We start from the raw sequence: 22,984 nt of genomic DNA on the forward strand, positions 1-22,984 counted from the left end.
ACTGTAGGGCTCTTTGGATCATAAAACAGAATAGCAACATCAAATTTGTTGAGAGAAAAATGCAAATAAAAGTGAGAATGCAATCCACTCTCTACATCCCACCTGAAGTCACCAGCATCTGTGTTCCACTGCAGTCAGAGACAAGGACGGCCAAATTAGTGGGAAAGGCAGACATACCTTCGCATCAAGTGTTGCAGCAATTAGAGCAATTTCTCTTTAGGTAACAGTAGCAGAAAGTTAGCATTCTAGCAAAGGGTCCTGCTTCAGATAGGCTTTGTAGTGAAGCACTTTATGCAGTGATATAGTATTCTTTAGGCCATGGTTAAGGAAAACAAGTTCCCCTGTTAGTACCTGGAAAGGTATAGCAGATTTTAAACTTTCTGTGGTTTGTAGAGCTAGGATGACCCTGGTATAGAAATCCAGCTGGCTTAGTTTATTTGTTACTGCTGTTTAAGTAACACTCCCCACTGTAGTCCTCAGCTGCCAGAGAAACCTACTGGGAGCTTGAGCAGATTAAGGAAAGGAAGATAAAGTAGAGCAATTTAAGAGAATGTATTTGTAACAACTTCAAGAACAGAAATCTAGAGAGAGCAGAATACATAGCTGCCTCAAGTCACTCACATTTGTTTTTCTGGAAGCTGGGATCTATAGATGTGCCACAGATGAGTACTGTAAGCTCTCCACCTTGGTGCCAAGCAGTAGATGTGATGTGTTTGAATAATTCTGGTGCTAAAGGCCAGGCAGATTATCTGCAGCGACCCAACAGAAAATGCAGAGTGACTTCTTTTTAGATTTTACTTCGGAAACTGGGGGGAAATACTGGCTTGTTGGGGGTTAGAATGCCCTTTGCTCTTTAACATCAAGCATTTGGTTATATTTGGCTATTGATCAATTTGGTTTGCCTTAAACATAGTGTAGGCTTCTGAAGTCCAGTTTTCTCTAGTGCTTTTGGCATGTGCACAAGAACATTTCACAATTATATGTTTATCAAATCCGCTTATTTTGTGTTTGTAATGTTTATTTTCGTTTTCCAAACTATTTCAGGTTAAATGAGTTAGGTTTTACTTCTTATGTCCTCTAGGCAGATTAGCACAGGGAGTTTCTGTGTATCTTGCTATAAATTATTAAATGGATATGGTTTTGCACTCCCTCATTTTTTACTTTGTGTTTCTCTAAATATGTGATGTATGTACATAGGTACCTGACAGCTCTCTGAAAGCTACTTCATGCAGTGCTGCTACAAAGCCTACCCTTTGCTTGGGTGTTTCCTCCAGAGAGATGTTACAAGAGTTTGGTAGTGGCCATTCTGTTTCCCCAGTTTTGAGTAACTCTCCTCTTCAAAACACTCTGCAGGAACACCTGGGTGGTCAGTGAGTTTAACCACCTGGGGCTTTTCCAGGAGCTGAGGCTGCCATGCAGACTCTTAGCTGCCATGCTCAATATTTCCCCATGCAAAAGCCATATTGGAAGTTAAACAGCAGCACCAAGACAATGGAGCCTGTCCCTATAGGTGTGCTTTTGCCTGGACACAGACAAGTTTGGGTTTCTGTTTGTCTGAAGCACTGAGAGGCTTTTTAACAGAAACTTGAAATGCATTCCATTCCTATCATGTATTGTTGGTACCTAGCCTGGACTGAGCAATTTGGAGGGTCTCTTACATATTTATATTGCATTTCCTGAGTGTTCAGGTTGGTGTAGTTAGTGTATGCACACACATGGATACACGTGTATACACAAATGTACACGTGCACACACATGGATACACGTGTATACACAAATGTACACGTGGGCACACACAGCTGTGCACACGTGCAGCTTTGTGCCCAGGCAGTCCTGAGCAGTAGGTGTTCACCAGGTCTCAGATTCCTTATTTTGTGGCACTTCAGCTCACAGTCAGTCATTTCTGTCAGCTTTTTTGACTTCTTTTTAATAGTTCCTCTTTTATCCATTCCATTCAGAAGCACTCATAATATTGCCTTAGGCAGCTTTAAAAAGTGAAATACTTCAGAGGTTTAGGTACTCAAAATTATTAAAAGTATAGATACGGCTGTGGTTGTGAAGAAGGGACAGCTTACCTAGGCAGGGTATTCAAATGTAAAGAGTCTCAAATACTTTATGTCTCTAAGCCCTGTTTCTTTTGTTTTTTCTTTCCCTCCCTCAGGAATTCATTTTATCAGAAGATTACAACAAGATGACACTAGTGAAAAGTTACCAGGGTAAGAATCATGATCCATGTTAATTGGTTTGTATTGTCATTATTTTTTGTTAATGTTTTCTTAAGGAGTATGAATGGAAAAGTTTCCTTTACAATTATAGATTTTTTTAAACTAATGTAAATGATGGTTTTATCAATAGATCTATAATGTGCTTTGTTCTGAGATTACCAGATTTTTAAAAGAGCTGTTTCATGTTCTGTTTTTCCTTTTAAATATTCCTTTGGAATATGACAGTAGATAGCAAACTATCCACATTTGAGGAATAGGAGTTCAATCTTCAGTAATCCAGTGTATCTACTGAAACAACTTGGGTAACTAACCCATTTTTTAAGGCTGAAGCTTTTGGGGTTAGTCTGGTTATATTTCAGTAACTGTCAGTTCCATTAACCACCAGATTATCAGTGAATACCTCTCCTAGTAAAAGGTCAAGAAATGCCAGTCCATACCTTTTCTAATTAGAGTCTGGTGTTCACTAATGTGATGTTTTCAGAAACCTAGCTATTTATCCTATATAAAGATCCAACAGAAATGCATCTTCCTCACATGGTCCAGTAGGACTCCCTCCACAATCTTATCCCTGCAGTGCACCTTTCTCACATGGCCATACTGAGTTTTGGGGTTAGTATAAGCATCTTGATAAAACCCTGGGCAAGGAAAAATTAAAATTAAAAAGGAACAGGTGGTTTTGTTGGGTATGATGGACTTCTAGTGATTCATTTGCTTCTAGCAATGAATCTAGCAACTTTCTCTTACTTTGAAAAAGTTCTGCTTAAGGTTTTCAAGTAAGACCTTTATGTTCTTCAAAAGTATTTTAGGGGGAGTAAGTACTTTTATTTAGCCTACAAAATGGCTAAATAGTGATAGTGAATCATGCTGGCTGGTTTTGTGTTTGCTAGCTTTGTAAATGGTCAGCAGTGCTCTTGTGTGTTGACTGGTGGGCTGTTGATCATCTCCCACAGGAAGGCATTATTATAAATAGCCGAGCCTGCTGTAGTGATTAAAGAACATTTATTGTCTTGAAAGGCCATGAATATGTTGGCTAAATGATCTTCTGTGACAGAATGACAGCACATGGATAGGCTGTGCTTTGGTCTTGGTTGGGGTGTACGGCCAGGTCTGGTGGCTTATGGAGCCTGGCCTTGGCAGTGTACGTGGCTGGACATGCTTTGTGGAGGTTTTGCTGCAACAGTGTGTCTGGAGTTGTGAAATCTTATTTCTTGAAAGAGATTTGAATGCAGAGATGGGGGATGTGACACAGGATTAGTCAGGACTCTAGGGTGGGTCTTGTGGCATTGGCCTCCTGCAGGCACTGACTCATTCCCTTGCATAAGGAGGAGTAATGCAAGCATTTGATCAGTGCCATTTGGGGTGCCCTGGGAAATTAATTTTTTTCATTGTGTGTCTGTCTCTGTTGTCTTTATGAAAGACAACCCGGAGCCTGGTTCAGATAAGGCAGCACGGCGGCCTGGTCTCGTCCAAGCCACTCGGGCTAATCAACACACGCAGATGCCAATATGGCAGACGGTTGAAAAGCGTTTATTCTCCTATTTCGTGGGTTTATATAGGTTTAGGAGTCTTTGCTACGTCAGAGGGGGGTTTGGGGTCTCGGAGGATAGTGGGTAGTAGAACTTTACCAGAACAGGTGTGGCTACATTCTTTTCTGACTCCTGGGGTAGCAGATAAGCAGGGGAGAGAGAAGGGGGGAAGGGGCCTATCTTTTCCGTGACATTCCGGTAATCTTCCGCTCCGCCTGTCCCTATCTTACCACATCTCCCCCCTCTTTATCATATACAAAATGAGGTAGTTGTAAATAGAGACATTGGAGTGAGGTACAGACTTGTAACTTGTTAAGGAAAGGGTGGTTTAGTAGATCAGGGTAGATTTTTTAAGGCAGGTGCTGAAGGCTTTAGCTACTGACTGTGTTTGCAGTTTTTTGGTTTATAGCATTTGTTGGTGGCCTACGAACAGAATGTTTGCCCTTTCCAGACGGGCTTGAACAAACGAGACTAGTTTGTTCAGCAGGCATGGTCCTATGGTAATAGCCAAAAGCAGTATTGCCAGTGGACCTACCAGGGCGGAAATTAAAGTGGTGAGCCAAGGTGATTGATTGAACCAGGATTCGAACCAGCTCTGCTGGGTCTCCCTGTCTCTCTTTCTCTGAGCCAGTCTGTCTCGGAGTTCTGCCATGGAGTCTTTAACGACTCCCGTATGATCTGCATAAAAGCAGCATTCCTCCTTCAACGCTGCACACAATCCTCCCTGCTGCATAAATAAAAGGTCAAGTCCTCGCCTATTTTGTAAAACTACTTCTGAAAGTGAAGAGACTGATTTCTCTAGATAGGAGATGGATTTCTCGATCCTCTGCAGGTCCTCGTCGATGGTCATTTGTAGCTGGGAGAGTCCGTGTTGCTGGGTCGCGATGGCTGAGACGCCCGTGGCGGTGCCAGCTGCTCCCAGGCCAAGCAGCATTGCGATAGTTATACCTGTGATTATTTCCCTTTTGTGGAGTCTGTTAGGTTCCTCGAGAAGATGGTATATTTCTTCGTCTGAGTGATACAAAACCCTGGGGACAATCAGAACTTGGACACAGAAATCAGTAGAATCATTGAATTTGTCAAGGAACACACAAGGACTCACTCCGGACCTTTGGCAAACCCACATCCCAGACGCAGATGGGATCACCCACTTGCTAGTTTTTCTGTTGGGCTTGGCAACTTTAGTGCAGAAGTTGCCTTTCTGCTTCGCTAAGGTTGCATTCCCAAAACATCTGCCCTGTCCTGTGATTTGACTCAGGGTGATTCCTCTGCGGGGAGTGTCCCACCTGCACTGGTGAGGGGCGCTGGCCGAGGAGTAACTGAAGGGGGTGTCCAAAGCAATGCCTTCATAAAAAGGGGGTTTGATATCATAGCAAAGCCAACAGGGGTTAGTTAGGTTCGGTTTGGTTTCGTTTAGGGTTAGGAAGGTAGCTTCTAGCATACGAAAGATTGGGTTTGGGTCTGACTCAGCCATGCGGCCTATCTGGGGGGTATCTGCAAGGCCGGTCGGGGTGTCAGTGGCTTTTGGGGACAGGGTTTTGAGGTGGGTTGTGTTTTTCCCTCCCAGCACATTCCTGATAATTTTGTTGGGTCCCACTGGTCGAGGCGTTGGCGGCTGGAGCCTGATAATTCTCACATTCACCCACCTCCTTGGTCCTTTGAGGACCACTGTCCATGTTCTACCCGTGGCCCAGCTAGGGTGATCTGGCTGTAGGACAGTCATGTTATAACTTACGCATGCCCGTTGTCTAGGCTGTGCAGTGTGGTCTCCGCAGCCAAAGGGTGCCCAGGTGAACTGTAAGAATTTGTCGGGCTCCTGTGGTTGCCACCCGTCTGCCCATGGTCTGGCATCTGTAACAATGGTTTCGCAACCCCAATACCCACAATGCCCCCATCCCGGGTAGTCACAGTACCTTTTCCCTGGGTTGGACGCTGGGCACCAGTAAGATATGTACATGAGTATGATGTGTGGGCTTGAGGGCCGTATTTTCGGTTGCCCTGGAAACAGATCGGCTATATGGAATACGAAGGATGGAGCGTTTGCGGTGGTGACCTCTTTGAACACCTTGTCGCTTGAGAGATGTTGCATGACCCATCTGAACGGCTGGTGAGGATAGTGGCCTGGGTCGGCTTGCCCCCCGGCCACAAACCCCATCAGCAGGATTGCACAGAGACACTGCACATGTCTGGGTCTCACCGCCGTGGGACGCTCAGGCTTTGTCTGGTGGCTTGGTGGTCCGTTGTCTCCCTCTGGAGCAGGTGTGTGTGTGTCGTGGGGACGGTCCACGAGCGTGTCCTGCGAACGAAAACTCACAGTTTTCCATTAGTTTCATTCTTAAGGTCAGGTTTGATCGACCTGAGTGGACACCACCTGATCTTGCCCTCCTTTTTAACTGCCGCGTACCCCCGTCCCGTAAGCACCAGTCTCCAGCCCCGTTCCCACTCGCCTAGCTCGTTTTTGACCATGACCTGTGGGCCCTCCTCTAGTGTCTGGGTGGCCCAGTGTTTTCGAATGGGACTGTTTGCTTCATCTCCCCTAGGGAATTGGTTCAGTGCTAGCAGCGCGGTTGCTAGCATACGCGTGTGGTCTCCTGAGGGGATGGAATTGGCAAAGCCCTCTGCCTTTGCCAACACTTCTAACTTGGCTTTTAGGGTCTGATTTGCTCGCTCGACAATGGCCTGTCCGGTGCTGTTATATGGGATTCCCTGTGCTAAGGTGATACCCCACACTGAGGCGAATTCTCGCACTGATTTAGAGATAAAATTGGAAGCATTGTCAGTTTTAATTTGCTTGGGGATACCAAGCCATGCCATAACTGTCAGCCAGTGCTGGATCGTGGCCTTCGAGTTGGGTTTGAGATGCTGTGTCGCTATGATCACTCCGCTGTAGGTGTCCACTGTCACTGCAAGCCATGCTCGGGGCTTCAGCAGTTCGCAGAGGGTGAAGTCTGACTGCCAGATTTCTGATGCCTTGAGGCCTCTCGGGTTGACTCCACCGGTCCATAGGGGTGACTTCTGGCAGTGAGGGCAGGTGGCCACTACGTGCCTCGCGTCTGCTGTCGAGATCCCGCATCTTTTTGCCAGTGCTTTGGCCCCTATGTGGAGTGACTCGTGCAGCTGACGAGCTTCCTGCAGTGTCCACACTCCCTTCGCTGCGGCATCTGCTTTGTCGTTGCCAGTCTGGAAGAAGCCCTTGACTGGGTTATGGCTGTTGACGTGGATGACGGACACGGTGCCCTGGCGTGAGGAGAGTGCCTCTTCAAGCATGGAGGCCGTCGTGGATGTTGACACACCTGGTCTTGACATGGCTAGGCAGAGCTTTGCCACGAATATAGAGTCTGTCACGATGTTGAGGTGTTCGTCCTGGAAAAGTCCGCATGCCAAGACCACTGCTGCTGCTTCCAGCTGTTGCACTGACAGCGTGGGGTCACACGTTTTGACACAATGCCATGTTTCTCCCGCCTGCCACACTGCTGCTGCGGTAGAAGTCATGGAGGAGGCGTCTGTAAAGACCGTTGGTCCTGGTTGCGGTCGGTCCATGACCTTCGGTGGCACATCTATGTCGACGATGGTCAGTAGCTGGGTCCAGGGTGGTTTGGTGGCGTAGGAGATTTCTCCTCCGAAGCCGGTGAGAGCGAGGGCTAGGTGTTCCGATATTGCAGTTGATTCCGTGGTCGGTCGCTTGCGAAAGGGGAGGTGGATCCTTGCCGGCTCGGTTCCCAGGTGTCTCAGGGCGAGTCTCCTGCCTTTCGTGATGAGGTTAGCAATGCACTCAACTCCTGGGGAGAATGCGTGAGTCGGTCTTCCGAGGACCACCCACTGGATCGGCTGGGATTTCTCGGAAGGTCCTTGGGCAAGTGCTCCCACTCCTCCCTTCTGCGTGAAGTGGACGTATAAGTCCAGTGGTACGCCCGGGTTCCACCTGGCAAGCAGGCTGGTGGACATCTGACGTTCGATGAAGTCGAGGGATTTCGTTGCTTGCGGCGTCAGCTCCTTGGGGTCCCACGGGTGCTTTCCTTTCAGGAGGTCATACAGGGGGTCCATGACCTCTGGCGGAACTAGGATGATGTTGCGGAGCCACTGCAGAGATCCTACGAGTTGCTGCATGTCGTGGAGGGTCTTGATGTCTCGGCGGACCTTTATCCTGGGTGGGGTCACGTAGGAGTTTGTGATCCCCACTCCCAGGAAGGTCACGCACGGTCCTCTCTTGATCTTCGTGTTCGCGATCTCGAAGCCGTTGGCCTGGAGGGTTTCCGTGATCGTGGACACTAGGTGATCCACTTGGCTTGCTGACGGCGCAGCGACGAGGATGTCGTCCATGTACTGAATGATGGTCGCAGCAGGGTGGGAGTGTCGGACTGGCATCAGTGCCCTGTCCACGGTGATCTGGCATATGGTCGGGCTGTCCACAAGGCCTTGAGGTAGCACCTTCCATTGGAAGCGGAGGTTAGGTCGCTCGCCGTTCGGGAACACGATGGAGAAGGCGAACCGTTCTTTGTCCTCGGCATGCAGGGGTATTGAAAAGAAGCAGTCTTTGATGTCCAACACTGCGCACGGCTGCCCTTCGGGGATGGCTGAGTTCGCGGGCAGTAGTGTTTGAACTGGACCCATGGGCTGAATTGTTTTGTTTACTTCTCTCAGGTCGTGGACAAGGCGGTAGCCTTCTCCTGATCTCTTGGGGATTACAAACACAGGGGTGTTCCACGGGCTGGTGGAGGGTTCGATGTGGCCCTTTTGTAGCTCGCGGTCGACCAGTTCCAGCAAGGCTGTCATTCGAGGCTTTGACAGGGGCCACTGCTCAACCCATACGGGGTCTGGTGATTTCCAGGTCAGTTTGATTGGCAGCAGTGGGTGCACAGCAGTGGCCCTCATCATAAATTTGTAATCCTGACTCCTAGCATGGCGAGAACGTCCCTTCCTATCAGGGGTGGGGAGTTTTGCAAGATATAGGGGTGGATTGCTACTGTTTGTTCTGGTCCTTTCTTTGTATGGAGCGTTATAGCTACCAATTGGGTGCTTTTCCAGGCCCGGGACAGCCCCCCCACCCCGTTCACTGGGGATACTTCCTTGTACGGCCAGTGTCGGGGCCACAGGGCTTGGGGTAGGATTGTGCAGTCTGCTCCTGTGTCCGCCCAAAACTGAAGTCCTATTACATGAGGGTCCCGACTGTCATAAAGGCGGCATGTCCCCCAGATTTTCGGGGGTTCCCTCCCTATTTTTAGGGCCAGGGCCACCCAGGGGTTGTCCCGACCTGAGGCGCCCCCTGCTGACCCTGTGGCACAGGCGCTGCTTGCGGTGGCGGTGGGTACGAAGGCGCCGCAGGCTGTGCCGTGATACTCGCTGGCAGGGGTATGAAGTTGGTTGCTTCCTGTGGGAGAATGGGGTACGAGGGCTCCCCGCCCCATTGGGGGTTGGCATGGATGGGCCGCCTCATATTCGCAGCGGGAGGGGGCTGGGTGCGGCCCGCTGGCCCTCTCCCCTTTCCGTTTCCCTGGGGCCGGGATCTGCATTCCCTAGCCAGATGTCCCTTCCTCCCGCAGCCCCAGCAGGATCCCCGCGGGCGCGTTTGGGGCGGAGGCGCTGCGGCGGGCCGCCGTGCCGGCTGGGGGCAGCTCACCGCGATGTGACCCGGCTCCCCGCACTTAAAACACGCCATGGCATTGGTCAGGGTGTGGACGGCCGCCTGAATGGGCGTCAGGTGTTCCTCCCTCACTACATGTCTGATCATGTCAGCCAGGCTGGCTCCGGCTGGCAGGGAACGTAAGATATCTTTAGTGACGGAGTTACACTGCTGACGCAGGCAGTCGGCCACCACGGGGCCTCTTGCTTCTGCCGGCAGGGTAGAGGAATCTACTGCTGCCTGCAGGCGATCCACAAACTGTGTGAAGCTTTCGCTCTCTGCCTGCCTCACGGTGGACCATGGTGCTGGCTTAGCCACGACTCGGGAGGCGGCGTAAATTGCCTCTCTAGCAGCCCGAGTGGTCGCTCTGACCTCCTCAGCCTGCATCTGTGCAGCTTGCTGCTGTGGTGTGATCATATCATCATGCTTTCCTATCAGTCGGGATAAGCTCGACCTGTGTAGAGGCTGCCGCGCGCCGGACGCCTGGGCTAGCTGCTTTCTGCAATTATCCTCCCACTCCTGCCTAAAGACGATCATTCCCGCTCCGTCTAATAACATCCGCCCTATCCGTTCGATATCAAAGGGAAGCAAATCATCATTGCTAAAAAGACCATCTATTAACGTAGTAACCATAGCCGAGTTGATCCCCTTTTCCGCAATGGCTTTGACAATTGACTGTATATCTTTTGGGTTTATCGGGGTATAGACCCTTTGTTGGTTCCCTTCCGGACCGGAAAGCCGGACTGGGAACGCTTGTATGGTGGCTGCCGGGGACCATTCCGCACAAGCTATCTTTATTTTCCCCCAGTCAGTAAACTGGGCTGATTCGTATTGTATTTGTTTTTCGGCGCGGCTTAGAGCTTTACCCGGCTTTGTTTCAAGCCGTGCCGGTTCCGTTTCGTCTGAATCGGAGCTATCGCTAGTTTCCGTCAGCTCCTCTGAGCTGCTGGAGCTGTTGCTGCTCTCTGAGGCGGAAGACGAATGCCGGCGTACTTCCGGGGCTCCCTGCCGTTTTGTTCGGCCCCGGGCTCGCTCCCCCCCTCGGGGGAGGGGCCGTTCCCGCCCCCCCGGCTCGCCGCGCCCCTCGCGGGGGGTGGTTTTTGCCTTATACGGTGGCGGCTCCCGGCGCAGCTGCCGATTGGCTCTGTGTCCCGCGCCGCCCTCCGCCCCTTTCTCCCGCGCGCGCGCATTCCCGAGATCGCGCTCCCCCCGGGTGTTCGCGCCGGGACCGCCCGAGCCCCGCCCCTCTCCCTCGCTCCCGGCGCCATTTTCAAAGGCATAGGGAGGCGGCGTGGCCATGCCGTCTTCCCAAACCGCCGTTTCGGCGGCTCTGGCTTCTTTTAGCAGCCCTTGCCAGAAGCGCTCCGCGTGCTCTTGCGTCTCCGGTATCGGGTCGCGGGCGGGCGGCGGCGGCGGCTCGGAGGAATTTGCGGTCTCTCGGGGGATATGAGCGGGGGGGGGTTTTTGGGGATTTTCGGCGGCGGGGGTGTCGCGGGGGGTTCCTGCGGGGGGGGGTGGGCTCTGATCTGGGGAAGGGGGTGTCGCGCTGAGCCCCCCCGGGTCCCCGCTGCCGGGCAGATCGCTCTCAGGGGCAGTCTGCGTCCCCGCCCCCACCCCGAGTTTAGGAGTAACTAATAAACACGTGCGCGCCGCGGTCCATGTCTCCTGCTCCTCTATCGCTTTGCGTAGGGCTTTTTCTACTTTCCCCCACGCTTTAAGATATCTGCCGCTGCCGGAAGATTTTGTGTCTTCGGCTAGCGCGGCAGTGCATTTGTCCCATATTTCCGGATGTAATACGTCCACGGGACGCTCAATCGCCCCAAGCTCAAGCAATCTCGCCATGGCAAGATGAAAATCCTTGAGCTTACACCCAATACCCCACTGTGAATAAATAGCACTCACGATCCTGGCCATTGCGTCCATGACGCCCGCGGATCCTAGGGGACGTCTCCCCTTACGCCTGGGTACGGTTCCACCGTCCTGGCCGCTGCTTCTGTCCAGGTGAGACCCGTCCGCCGGGCAAATTTTTCTTCTTTTGTCCCGGGTTTCCGGCACCAGTATGTTGTCTTTATGAAAGACAACCCGGAGCCTGGTTCAGATAAGGCAGCACGGCGGCCTGGTCTCGTCCAAGCCACTCGGGCTAATCAACACACGCAGATGCCAATATGGCAGACGGTTGAAAAGCGTTTATTCTCCTATTTCGTGGGTTTATATAGGTTTAGGAGTCTTTGCTACGTCAGAGGGGGGTTTGGGGTCTCGGAGGATAGTGGGTAGTAGAACTTTACCAGAACAGGTGTGGCTACATTCTTTTCTGACTCCTGGGGTAGCAGATAAGCAGGGGAGAGAGAAGGGGGGAAGGGGCCTATCTTTTCCGTGACATTCCGGTAATCTTCCGCTCCGCCTGTCCCTATCTTACCACAGTCTCTCATATCATCATCCCGTCTTCTTCGGTCACAGCACCAGCTGAAGGTGTAGACAACCTGTGCTCTCTTCCTGGGCAACTCCTCCTGCATTCCTCCAAGAAACCTTTCCCTCCCCTCAGCAGCCTTGGATTCCAGCCCCTCACAGGCTGGTCCATATGGCTGTTGGTATTTCCCATTCTTTATGGCATTCTCTACCCTGCTTCTTGCAACTGGACCATCTTGCCATGCTCCCTCTGGATGAGATAACAGCTCCTGGTTTAGTGTTTTGTTTTATTTATTTATTTATTTATTTATTTATTTATTTATTTATTTGACACACTTTTTCTGCCTAGCCAGATTTGTAGACCTGCTTCTGCCCCATGCTTTGTGCAGCCTGCCTGACTCTCTGGCCCTCTGCTTTCAGGTTAGCTCATGTCATGCCCTTACTTCTGCTTTCTCCTAAGCACAGCCTCTTCGCTTGTGCTTTTCTTGCTCATGCTAAGCATTTTTTTCTTCCTGGCAATTTCCACCTCTGTCGTGGTGTTTGCTTATACTTTTTACTGTTATAACCTCCCAGAACAGCTTTTTTCCCAGCATTGTGTGGCTGTGCACTGGCCATGCTTCTCAGACTTGCCTTTATGCACAGCATTGACCCTCCACTTCGTTTGCTGACATCTTGCTATGTACCTCGTGGCTGCTGCTTCTTTTCTCTGGGCACAGCCTCTCCATTCTCTCTCCAACCTGCTCTTTGCATAGTGCTTGTCGCTGCTTTCTCATAGAGGAGAGCAGCCACCCTGCTCCCTCTGCCCTCCAGCTGCACATGGACCTGTGCCCTTCTCCTCTCTGCTGCTTCTCTCCCTTCTACACCACATAATTTTTCCCCACAAATGGCTTTCTTCTCATTCTGGCTCACACAGATCTGCTCTTGCCTGGTACCTGTTGAGAGTTTTCCTGTGCTGCAATCACATTCACACTCCATCCCCCCATCTCCATCCTGCTGTTGTTGCAAATGAACAGCTTTGGAATTGTTTGCTCCACATATTTTCTGCATACAAATAAATGGTGAGCAAATATTCAATACATGAAGGGCCAGCTTTTTGTTTGCTGCTTCAAGACTCTGAACCTATGTTAATCCTGCGGCCCAGAGCCCTTCCTTGCTCTTCTGTCAGCTTCCAATCTTCTGATATTTTGCTTCTTTAATCCTTACATGAGTCCAATTCCCTCTTAACAACAAGTGACTTTCTATTGGCATTTGTCTTCTCTTTGCTCTTTTGTTTAGATGATCTACACTGTGCACTTTCACTTGTTTGAGATATATCTGCCATCAGTGTATGTGTGTGGTCCACCAGCTAATATGTGCAGGTGGACAACAGAGCGATGAATTGAAAGCTCTTTATGGGAAGGGAGGATAAGCAAAGCTGTCATGTACACCCCATCCATCTCTTGGCAAGTACCATTTTTTCATGTCAAGTCCTTACTTGCCAGAAAGAGCTGCCTCCTAATCCACAGGCAGTACTTCTATCAAAAATTACAAGCCTCATCTTTTAGAAGTTTTAGGAGGTAGAAGATTAGAAAAGTTGGGTGATGCCAGCTATCCTCACAATCCGTTCAAACCATAAAAAGCTGTTGCTAGCAGTAGCATTTGCCACATGCTGAGAAAACATTCCTGGACAGGCCTTGAGCACTCTGATCTCAGCCAGCTTTGCCCATCCCATGGAAATGCATCAGTGTGTCTGTGGCATTGATGGCTCACACAAGCTCCTGGAACGCTTGTGAGCCCATGAGGTGCCTGTGGCAGCAGTATGTCCCTCTCCAAATGCAGCACTCCACTGGCTGGTGCAGATGTTCCCAGAGAGAGCAACACATGGGTAAAAATAAGCATGAGCCACCCAGGGTGCCACTGAATTTCTTCCCAAAGAAAGCAAGGGTAGAGAAGAGATGGGATCTATTTGAAATAGCTCAAGTGACTCCTGGATGGTCCTCATCCTTTTATCTGGAATGTAAAAGTATGTGGAAATGACAGCCAAAATCTGAGGTCTTCTAATGGGCAAGGGTGAAAGCATCTGGGCACAGTTCACACCTGACACTTTGGTTTAGTTGCCAGTCACCATTATGGCAAGTTGTGTCAATACATCTATTGACTTTTCTGCTCAGGGAATCTCAGTCTGAAAAACAAGTGTGGATCAGGGCTGTTATTGGCTCTTGGGAGCCTCCTCTTCTTTCCTACAGGTAGTTCTCCCTTGTGGGGTTTGAACACAGCTCTTATATATGCTGCATATTTGCATAGGGCAGACAGCAATCTTCCTGTGCTGGTCTGTGGTGATTCTCTGCATTCACGGAGTCTTGGGGCTGGTTTTTAAGCTTCTAAAAATATTCAATCTTTTTTTTGTCTCAGCTTTTACACAAACAAATACAAGCAGTCTGTTTTGTGTGACACATGTTGCTTTGTTTTAGAACAGTAATCAATAAACCAGTAGGGCTGTAGATTGAGGAGTATGGCATTTGCCATTAAGTTACAGCTGGGAATAGGTCTGTATGTCTTTCCAGCCACTTGTTTTATTAGAATATCAGCTCAATCAGCACTTCATGGTCATGACCAAGCCCACTGGTCATTCATACAAAAAATAGCATGCGTACCCTTGTTTTAGTAAGACCTTTTGATGGCTTTATTTTGGTAGCAGTAGAAACTTATTTCTTCAGCTGTTTTATGCATCTACCATAGCTGTGATATTTTCTTTTATTTAAATTTTTTTCCAGTAACCTATTAATGCTGAAACTTCCCTTTGGTACAGCATTGTGCCTGTGCTGTAACTCAGTGTTCTGTTGCAGTACCACAGCCCAGATCCACCAAAACTTTACAGCAAGAGGAGCAACAGTGTAGGCATTTTCACTGCTGTCAAAAAACTAGCTCAAAAGAGGTTTAAATGGAAACCCAAGTCCATTCCACAGTGGCAGCTTTGTTAGTGATGATACAATGATGGAGGGAAAACTTGTGCTGTAGAAGATAAATAACCGCAATAGGCATGGAAGGAATTAAGTCTTGCTTCCTCATGCAAGCATTGAGCATGCAGAGCAGGAACCTTACAAGCTTCCATGAAAGCTGATGTCAACAGGATTATTAAACACCAGCTGCCTCTGTGGGGAAGTGTGAGTGGAGGAGTTGGGTGCAGTTGGTATTTGCAATGGTTGTCTGCCCCCATGTTCTTTGCAATGTGATTATACATCTGTCTGCTTAACTTTCAGCTCATCAAAGCAGGGTCATCATGGTTCTGTTTGTCCTGGAGATGGAGTGGGTGTTGAGCACCGGGCAAGACAAACACTTCACGTGGCACTGTTCGGAGAGCGGCCAGCGGCTGGGGGGGTACCGCACCAGCGCGGGCGCCTGCGGCCTGCAGTATCCTCTGCTGAGCTCTCGGTTCTATTTCTGCTCTTTGGCACTCAAACAGCCCTTTTAGTTTATTTGTCTAGTCGTCCTCCAAATTTTGTGCCCTGTATGGATTCAGTGCTTTGTGAGAGAAACTGTTATTTAAAGCCAATTTAAAAAACTGTCAGTTCTCCTTGCTTCGTCTCCTTAATGCGTTGTGGCATATTTAGGTCTAAGCATTTTTGAGCACCACAATGGGCAATCTGCAACCTATTGTGGTCAGCTATTGTAATAAATATGGATAGGGCCTTCATTTAAACATGCAGTGCATGCTTTCTTCAGAGAATTGATGGTAGCAAAAGTAGATTGGTGATCAGGTCAGAGTGCCTGTGTGTGTATGCATGGTAAAAATTAAATTACTTTAATAAAAAATAATGAGCACTTGTCCTTCACTCTGGAACTGCTCACTATGTATTGGGAATTTGAGTTAACTAAAGAGTAAATTACTCCAGAAATAGCACTCAGGTGGCTTATTCACGTAGAGCTGCCCCAGCTGCCTGACAATAAAAGAAATATTAATTCAGCTTTATTGCAAATGAAAAGGGAAATGGAAAAGTATGAGTTCTTAGGCTGAAAACAGGGGTTAGCATAAACAGACTTTTTAATGCCCCAGAGTGTATGTGGTATAGATGATGCATGTTTTGCTAATTCATGAGAAGTAATACTGACTGAAAATTACTGTTTCAAGATGGACTTGCTTTATATTATCTGGTAATTAGCCAATCTAAAAGGCAAAAAGACTGAACTTACTTTCTAATTTATTGATAAATATTTTTGAAAGCAAGATGCAAGAATTTGCCTTGTGTTCCCTAAATCTCACTAGAGAATGGCCAATTTTGACTGATTAAAGTTCTGGAGGACAATTTAATTTTGGTCATCTGATTATGATGGTGGAGGGCAATGGAAGCAGTGGAAGGGAGAATCACTGGTAAATACTGCAACAATATTTGGCATAACCAGAAACAGCTTTGGGTTTTTTTTGTTCTGCAGTGTCACATGTACTTTAAATCAGTACTCCTTTGTATTTTGTATAATTTTGGGTAGGGAGAGAGTGAATACCATCCAACTCTAGCACTTGAGTTACAAAGCCTGAGGGGACACTCTTATGCTCATGGCAAAGGGCTACTTCAATGGTGTTTCATAACAAAACCACGAATTGTGTCCCAGAATAGTCTTGTTTTTTTCTCACCCAGGGGTACTGCACTATTAGTATGAACAGGTATGAGCATTATTAAGATGAACAGGTGCCTGAAAGTACTCTCTGAATACCTCCTTGAGACTGGAGCACTATTCACAAGATTGCAGTATACTCATGTCAAAAGAATTAGCAAGCCATGAAAGGAATGCAGAGCTCGTGTAAATAATATGTTTTCCTCAGCATCTATTCTTCAGATTTGATGTAGAAACTCGGCACGTGTTTGTTGGTGACCATTCTGGGCAAGTGACCATCCTCAAACTAGAGCAAGAATCTTGCAGCCTTGTCACCACATTTAAGGGACACACAGGTAAGGCCTCAGGAGGAGACCTCGAAAGGTGCTCAGGAGGGTCTTCATTTCTGCTCAGCATCATGATGTTTTGACTGTCCTGTGATACACTAGAATGGCTTGTGTCAGTGCTTAGCATGGACGGGACATAGCTCTTGAACTGTCTCAGCAGTTTAGGGAAGCTGTATTGCTAAAACAAGAGTGATCAGAGCTCTGAGAAGAACACATCTATGGCAGAAAATGCCACAATCAGTAGCTGCTAATTAAAGCAGAGTGAGACTTGAACAAGTTGTGGTAGCTCTGGGAGGGAGAAAGGATGCTGCTAAAGGCAAGATTTGTATTGGCAGACACTTCATCCCAAGTGGAATAGGCACAGCTTGGAGGCACTAAATGCTTGTTTCACTGCTGGGACTTGTGCTGCATCACCCTTTGAAAAGAGCAACCCTGGATATGAGCCTACCATCTAACAGAAGAAATGCTGTCATTCCTCAGCATTTTTATTTCATGGCCCTCCTCTCTAAGTGCTAATAGCTCAAGATAACACAATGTAGTTCAGTCCTTGTGCTAGGGTACTGAGATGTCCATAGCATTCCACACTTGCTTTTTTTTAATCTTCTGGAAATTATGGAGATGGAAAGTTGTGTAGCTCCCACAGTGACCATTCTTCTTCCACACTTTAGTGCTTAATGGATTCACCTGTGCAAATGGCAGTGAAGCCCTGTGCCCACAGAAGAGCAGAATGGGGTTTCAGTACTTTTTCTAGAATGTTATTTTTTCACTGGAAGGCACATGGTTGCATAGTCTTTGCCAAAGAAATATGCATTTTAATCACTCCATATTTTTTATTATATCTTTATATTTAGCTACCTTCCAATCTTCCACTTCCTGAAATAAAATGACTGTTGTGTGTGTTCCTATTGTAGGTGGTGTCACTGCTCTCTGCTGGGACCCAATACAGCGAGTTTTATTCTCAGGCAGTTCTGATCATTCCATAATAATGTGGGATATTGGAGGAAGAAAAGGAACAGCCATCGAGCTGCAAGGACATAAGTATGTTCAAAGCCCTTCCTCCTGTTAAATAGGAGAAAAGCTAAATGCAGAATCCATATCTGGAAACAAACAGCCCAAAGGTTACAGTCTTCACAAGCCTCAAGCTTGTATGTGTGACTCCCTGTGGTCTGTATACAGCAGGAATAATTTGCTTATTGTAAGTTTTCTACTGTGGGGGCCCACAGGCTATTTTGAGTCTGCAGAGGGTGGTGAAGGAAAGCACAACATCTGTAGTCCTGAAGGTGTTATGCCAGAGCCTGTGCCTTTGTTGGAAAAAGGAGGCCCCTCAAATGAGAGCAGCTGCAGGGAAATCTTGGTTTTTAGGTGTCAAGGTCTTTCCTTCCCCTAGAGGGAGCATCGGGCTTGGACAATTAATCCCCATTTCCTCTGTGCTCTTACACCTACAGCCTGAATTCGAAGTGATGTGCTTTTACCTTTAACCGTAGCAGCCTTCACATCTCCTCCGTGCAAAGAGGCATCATCTTTGCAAGTACATTTGCATAGCCATAGATGTCTTTGAAGATGGGTGAGCCCGTGCTGGACATTGATTATACAGCAGAAAGGCACTAGTGGCAATGACTCCTCACCTTTTAACTCTGGCAATACAACAAGTTGGTTTTAGAGTACTGGGGCTATGTACATGTGGGACTTGCATGCCAGGCTCAGGTCTGGAGATACAAAATCCCGTGGTGGTTCTGAGCTAACAGCTTCTTACATATTCATGCATTTCCTTTGAGTGATGATGCACACTGCTGAGTGATTATGATGCCTCTGGGCTTTCAGAACACTGCAGAGCTCTAACTGAAATTACCAGATCAACCTCATACCCTACCAGTGGTGCTTGCTAATGCATCACTGCTTGATTTAGTGCTGTGGAAATCAGTTCTAATATGAAATTAGCCTCTGAACCTTAATCTGTGAGATGGCTGTCAGCTGGTACTGTGCAACACAGCGTCCTACACATTCTGATGGTGCCTCTGGTGTCTGCAGGCAGGCATTGTGAAGGGTGGCACTGTTGTCCTGAACTCTCCTCTGAATGCATTCCTCTCTTCAGGTTCAGCCATAGGCACAAATAAATGTGTTAGCATGCAAGTCCTTTTGGCAGACAAGACCAGTGGTGGTGGCAAAGGAAACCAAATCTTGGGATGATTTCTAGCCGCAGTATGTTCAGTTCCTATGTCTTCACAACCTTGTTTTTTCCATAACAGTTGTACAGTCTTTGTTTCCCAGGTTGTAAACAGCCTGAGATGAGGACTGAATTTCTTTCTTTTATCAAGGACTGAGCCCGTCTTTGGGGGTTTAAGCTGAATTGTTCCTCCCATGTTGTTTTTTTCATTAAAAGAAGAAATAGAAACACCTAAATTGTCCACTTACTGTGAGAAAGCTTAGCAACAATTTAGTGTCATTCCTACATCATTTTTCAAACTCCTTATGCTTCTTAGTGTCAAAATAAAATCTTCAGTAGTTTTTCAGTGATTCATTTCTAGATGCTGCAGAGATCTACAAAACAAAGTTGTTACCAACATTCTGCCAAGAAGATATCTTACTTGGGCTGCATTTATGCATCCAAATGTGTCTTCAGAAGCTGCAACCCTGTTGAGGCTTCCCAGTGCAGCTGGGACCTCCTATCCCAGGAACAGCAAAAACAGTTATCAGAACAGGTCTTTGCTTTTGTGGATGCTGCCCAGATGAGCAACACACTCATTCTGTCCCAGTCTGACAGCAAAGACTGATTTGCATCTGATGGATGCCATGTGCAATGAGTGGTGGAGGGAAACATATGGGCCAATGGTTTGTACTGCTTTATTGATATTCTGTGCTCACTTGTGCAGTAGCCATAGGTGGTTGATTGCTAACTGTCTTGTTTCTTTCTCAGTGATAAAGTTCAGTCTCTCTCCTATGCTCACCACACTCGGCAGCTCATCTCCTGTGGTGCAGACGGGGGAATCGTCGTCTGGAACATGGATGTTGAGAGGCAGGAGGTAGATGCTTAGTTCTTTTCAATTTGGTCTGAAGCAGTCCTGGGAAGAAGGGGCCTTTCTGAAATGTGCAGCTTTCAACCCAAACAAGAGCATTCCAAGCTTTAAAAACATTTCTGGACATGCTCCAGTTGTTATACAGCAATTATGTCGTGCCTTTGATAATATGGTACAGGGGAAATCGGCTGGCAGAAATTTGTATTAAATAGGCTGCTAAATGGCTCTTGCACATTACATTACTTCTCTGAAAGATGTTCTGAAAGGAGGCGATTGAGATGATCTGCTGTATTTTTCAGCACATCATGAGAAATATCAGTTCAGATGTAAATTAATGGACTGCTTGATTCATTTTGGTTTTAAAAAAGTAAAACAAGAAGGCTCTTGGTCATCTCTGGAGAAATGCAATGCAGCATTTGTTTTCCTTGATAAGAGGACATAAGGGTTCAATCTCACCTGTTACTTGGTCTTGATATAACCACATAGAAGTGGGGTAAATTATGGCTGTATTGATCCAGACAGTAAGATTTCATCCACACATTCCTAATTGCTTTTGTGCTTCGTGGCCAACAAATGTGAACAGGTGCAAAAACACTCCCAGGTCTTTGGCACTGTGGGAGCAGCCCCCACTTGGCAATTTCTGAGTCCTGACTCAGAGAGGGGGGAGTGAACTGTCTGCTGGCTGAGTCAGGCACCAGCCCTGCCCAGGAGCTTGGCAAATCCTGGTGCCATGAGTCACAGCAAACCTGTGCCCTCTTCCTGCAGGGGGTAGGTCAGAGGAAGGCTTTTGGCAGCATGGACTTTCACCGGCTTTGCTGGTCCTCAAGAGTTGGCCTGCATGGATTGAGTGTATCTCCCTTGAGGAAGAAAAAAATGCTAAGTGGAAAACTTGATTTAAAAAAAAATACTGAAGTAGGCATAGGCAGAAACTGAGCTCCCTTTTTTAATGTGACTTGGCATTCCAGTTGACTCTTTTTAATTGCTAATCCAGGGGCCAAGTATGTCATCAGCTCCTAAACTGAAACGAAAGCAGAGCAGTTTCCTCCTTCCCAACAGATGTTTCCTTTTTGCTGCAATTCAAACATCCAGAAATGAAAACCTGTATTTATTTGCTGCCTTCAAAAGGCTACAGTAAGGGTTAAGATTGGCTTGTCACCAAATAGGCAGGAATGCTGTGAGAAGGCTGGTTTAAAATATAGAGGAGGAATATTATTAGCTAAATAAAGGCCAAGCAGCAGGTGCTAATGGTGCACAGCTTTCCCAGACTATGGCTATGTGGGCTTGTTCTTGTTATCAGCAGCACAACAGGGTGTTCTTGGTGCTAAACCATTCCCAAAACATGAATCTTTGAGATTTTAATATCAAACCTTGGTTTTGGGTCCTAAATCACTTTCTTTTGGATTTTGGCTTTTTTATCTTTGCCCTTATTTAAGGATTTCCTCCATGTGATATGTGCTCAGCACTTATTTTGTTACTATCAGCCTTTCCCACATTACTGAGATTGTGTTAGAGTCATTTAAGCCATTTTAGCCCTTGATTCTTTATTTTCAACTCAATTTTTAAAAAGCTGCAAGAAGAAGTTTGAAAGATGCTATAAGCTGTTTTTCTGTTTGACTATGAAGTGGTTACTTGTCACAAACAAAATGTTATCTTCATCTGTAGCGTTCAAATGCCCAAGAGATGGAAAGTTATACACAGAGATGTAAATCTGTAGGCATTAAAAAGAAACACTCTTGTGAGTAGAAAATGGCAAGGCTTTTCCCCAGCAGAATGAACTGCCTTCAGAATAACTGGCAGAAGAATATGAAGCAGGCAATTGCTTTATTGCTGGGAGTCAAAGCTATTCTGGGAGCTGAGGATCTCAATCCGTCCTTAACTTTGCCTGGCTTTTCTATTGTTTTTAGTTCTTAATCTCGGCTGTGTTTCTTGCCATTTTAATTTGCAGCATGTGAGAAACCAGTGGCTCTGGCAAGACAACTGCAGTTTGCTAATAGCACTTCCTCACAAAGTATTAAACAATACTTTTGTGTTTATTTAAGCTCATAGGTTGATGAGGGAAAAGAGCTTGGGTTTGGTTTGGATCTTAGGCTTGTTCAGGTGAATCTCATCTTTCTCATCTCTGTGTGTGATTTGTAGCAGAGGCACCTCTGACAGCACCTCTTAAGCGGTTAAAGAAAGAAAGAATACAAAACCCCCCAACAACATCAGTATTTCCCATAACTTCCTTTCCCTTCAGATGATTTGCTTGGCTATTGGAAATACTAATTGACCCCAGATCCCACCAGAGGCAATAGAAGATGGTAAATGCTGTCCAGACAGGACAGAACAAAATATTTTTATAAAGAATTGGGTTGTCTCTGTGATCTTATGATCAAACTCTTCTTCGTGATTTGGATGAGAACTGTTTCTCCCATGTCCTTCAAAGCTAAGTCAAAAAAGACATCCAGGGAACAAATATCATCTTGTCATCATCAACAACAGTCAAAATGGCACCTTGCGAAAATGGAGATATTAAATCAAGCTTAGCTGGCCATATTGCCACACCACAACACATCTTTTTGTCCTGCCTCTAGGCTCCATTGGAAATTTTTCTACCTGTTGCTGACTTCCATTTTCGTGTTTATGTGTGTGTGTTGCAGACCCCTGAGTGGCTGGATAGTGACTCTTGTCAAAAATGTGACCAGCCTTTCTTCTGGAACTTCAAGCAAATGTGGGACAGTAAGAAAATAGGCCTCAGGCAGGTTTGTATGTGCCTTTTGGTGTGTTAACATGGTGCCATTAGGCTTTTCTCTCATAATGGATTCTAGTAACCTTTTTCCCCATAAAGCTTTGTGAAATTGTATTTTGTTCTTCCACTAAGTGCTCAGAGGTGGGACAGTGGGTTCCCCTCTGTGGCTTAATTTTGTGGTTGAACTGGTTTTTTTCCAAACAAACCCAATAGCAAATGCATGTAATAGGCCTTTGGCTGAGTATATCTGGGGCCTTCCATGACTTTAGCCATGGGGGACTTTGCTCACTGTTAGTCAAATAAGTTACAGAAAGAAATTTACAGCTGATTTTTGGAGACTGCTGGAACCAAAGCTGTTTTCAATGAGATTGGATAAACATCTGTACCTGCTCAGGCTGTATTGGGAAAGGCTTACTGTTTTCTATGCTGTGTTTTCCTGCCTAGCAGAAGAGGGCTGCAGATTGCAGACTTTTACTAAAGGGGTGTAGAAGTGCTGCAAGTGCTCATGGAACTTTAGAAATAAGGTGTCTGCGGCAGAGCTGAGCTGCA

The 22,984-nt window shown here is 47.0% G+C and overlaps 1 protein-coding gene across 2 annotated transcripts in view; it reads left to right on the plus strand.

The window, feature by feature from the left end:
- Positions 1-22,984, plus strand: part of WDFY2 (WD repeat and FYVE domain containing 2) — a 65,155-nt gene that overhangs the window by 39,743 nt on the left and 2,428 nt on the right. For both annotated transcript variants that reach the window (XM_002197781.6, XM_030273210.4), the window contains 6 exons: positions 2,162-2,216; positions 15,017-15,167; positions 16,590-16,702; positions 17,605-17,731; positions 19,608-19,713; positions 22,347-22,448. In XM_002197781.6, the coding sequence (XP_002197817.1) occupies positions 2,162-2,216; positions 15,017-15,167; positions 16,590-16,702; positions 17,605-17,731; positions 19,608-19,713; positions 22,347-22,448 (654 nt within the window). The remainder of the gene's footprint in view (positions 1-2,161; positions 2,217-15,016; positions 15,168-16,589; positions 16,703-17,604; positions 17,732-19,607; positions 19,714-22,346; positions 22,449-22,984) is intronic.

Source organism: Taeniopygia guttata, chromosome 1 (genome assembly GCF_048771995.1).
Source record: "Taeniopygia guttata chromosome 1, bTaeGut7.mat, whole genome shotgun sequence".
NCBI classification, from domain to species: Eukaryota; Metazoa; Chordata; class Aves; order Passeriformes; family Estrildidae; genus Taeniopygia; species Taeniopygia guttata.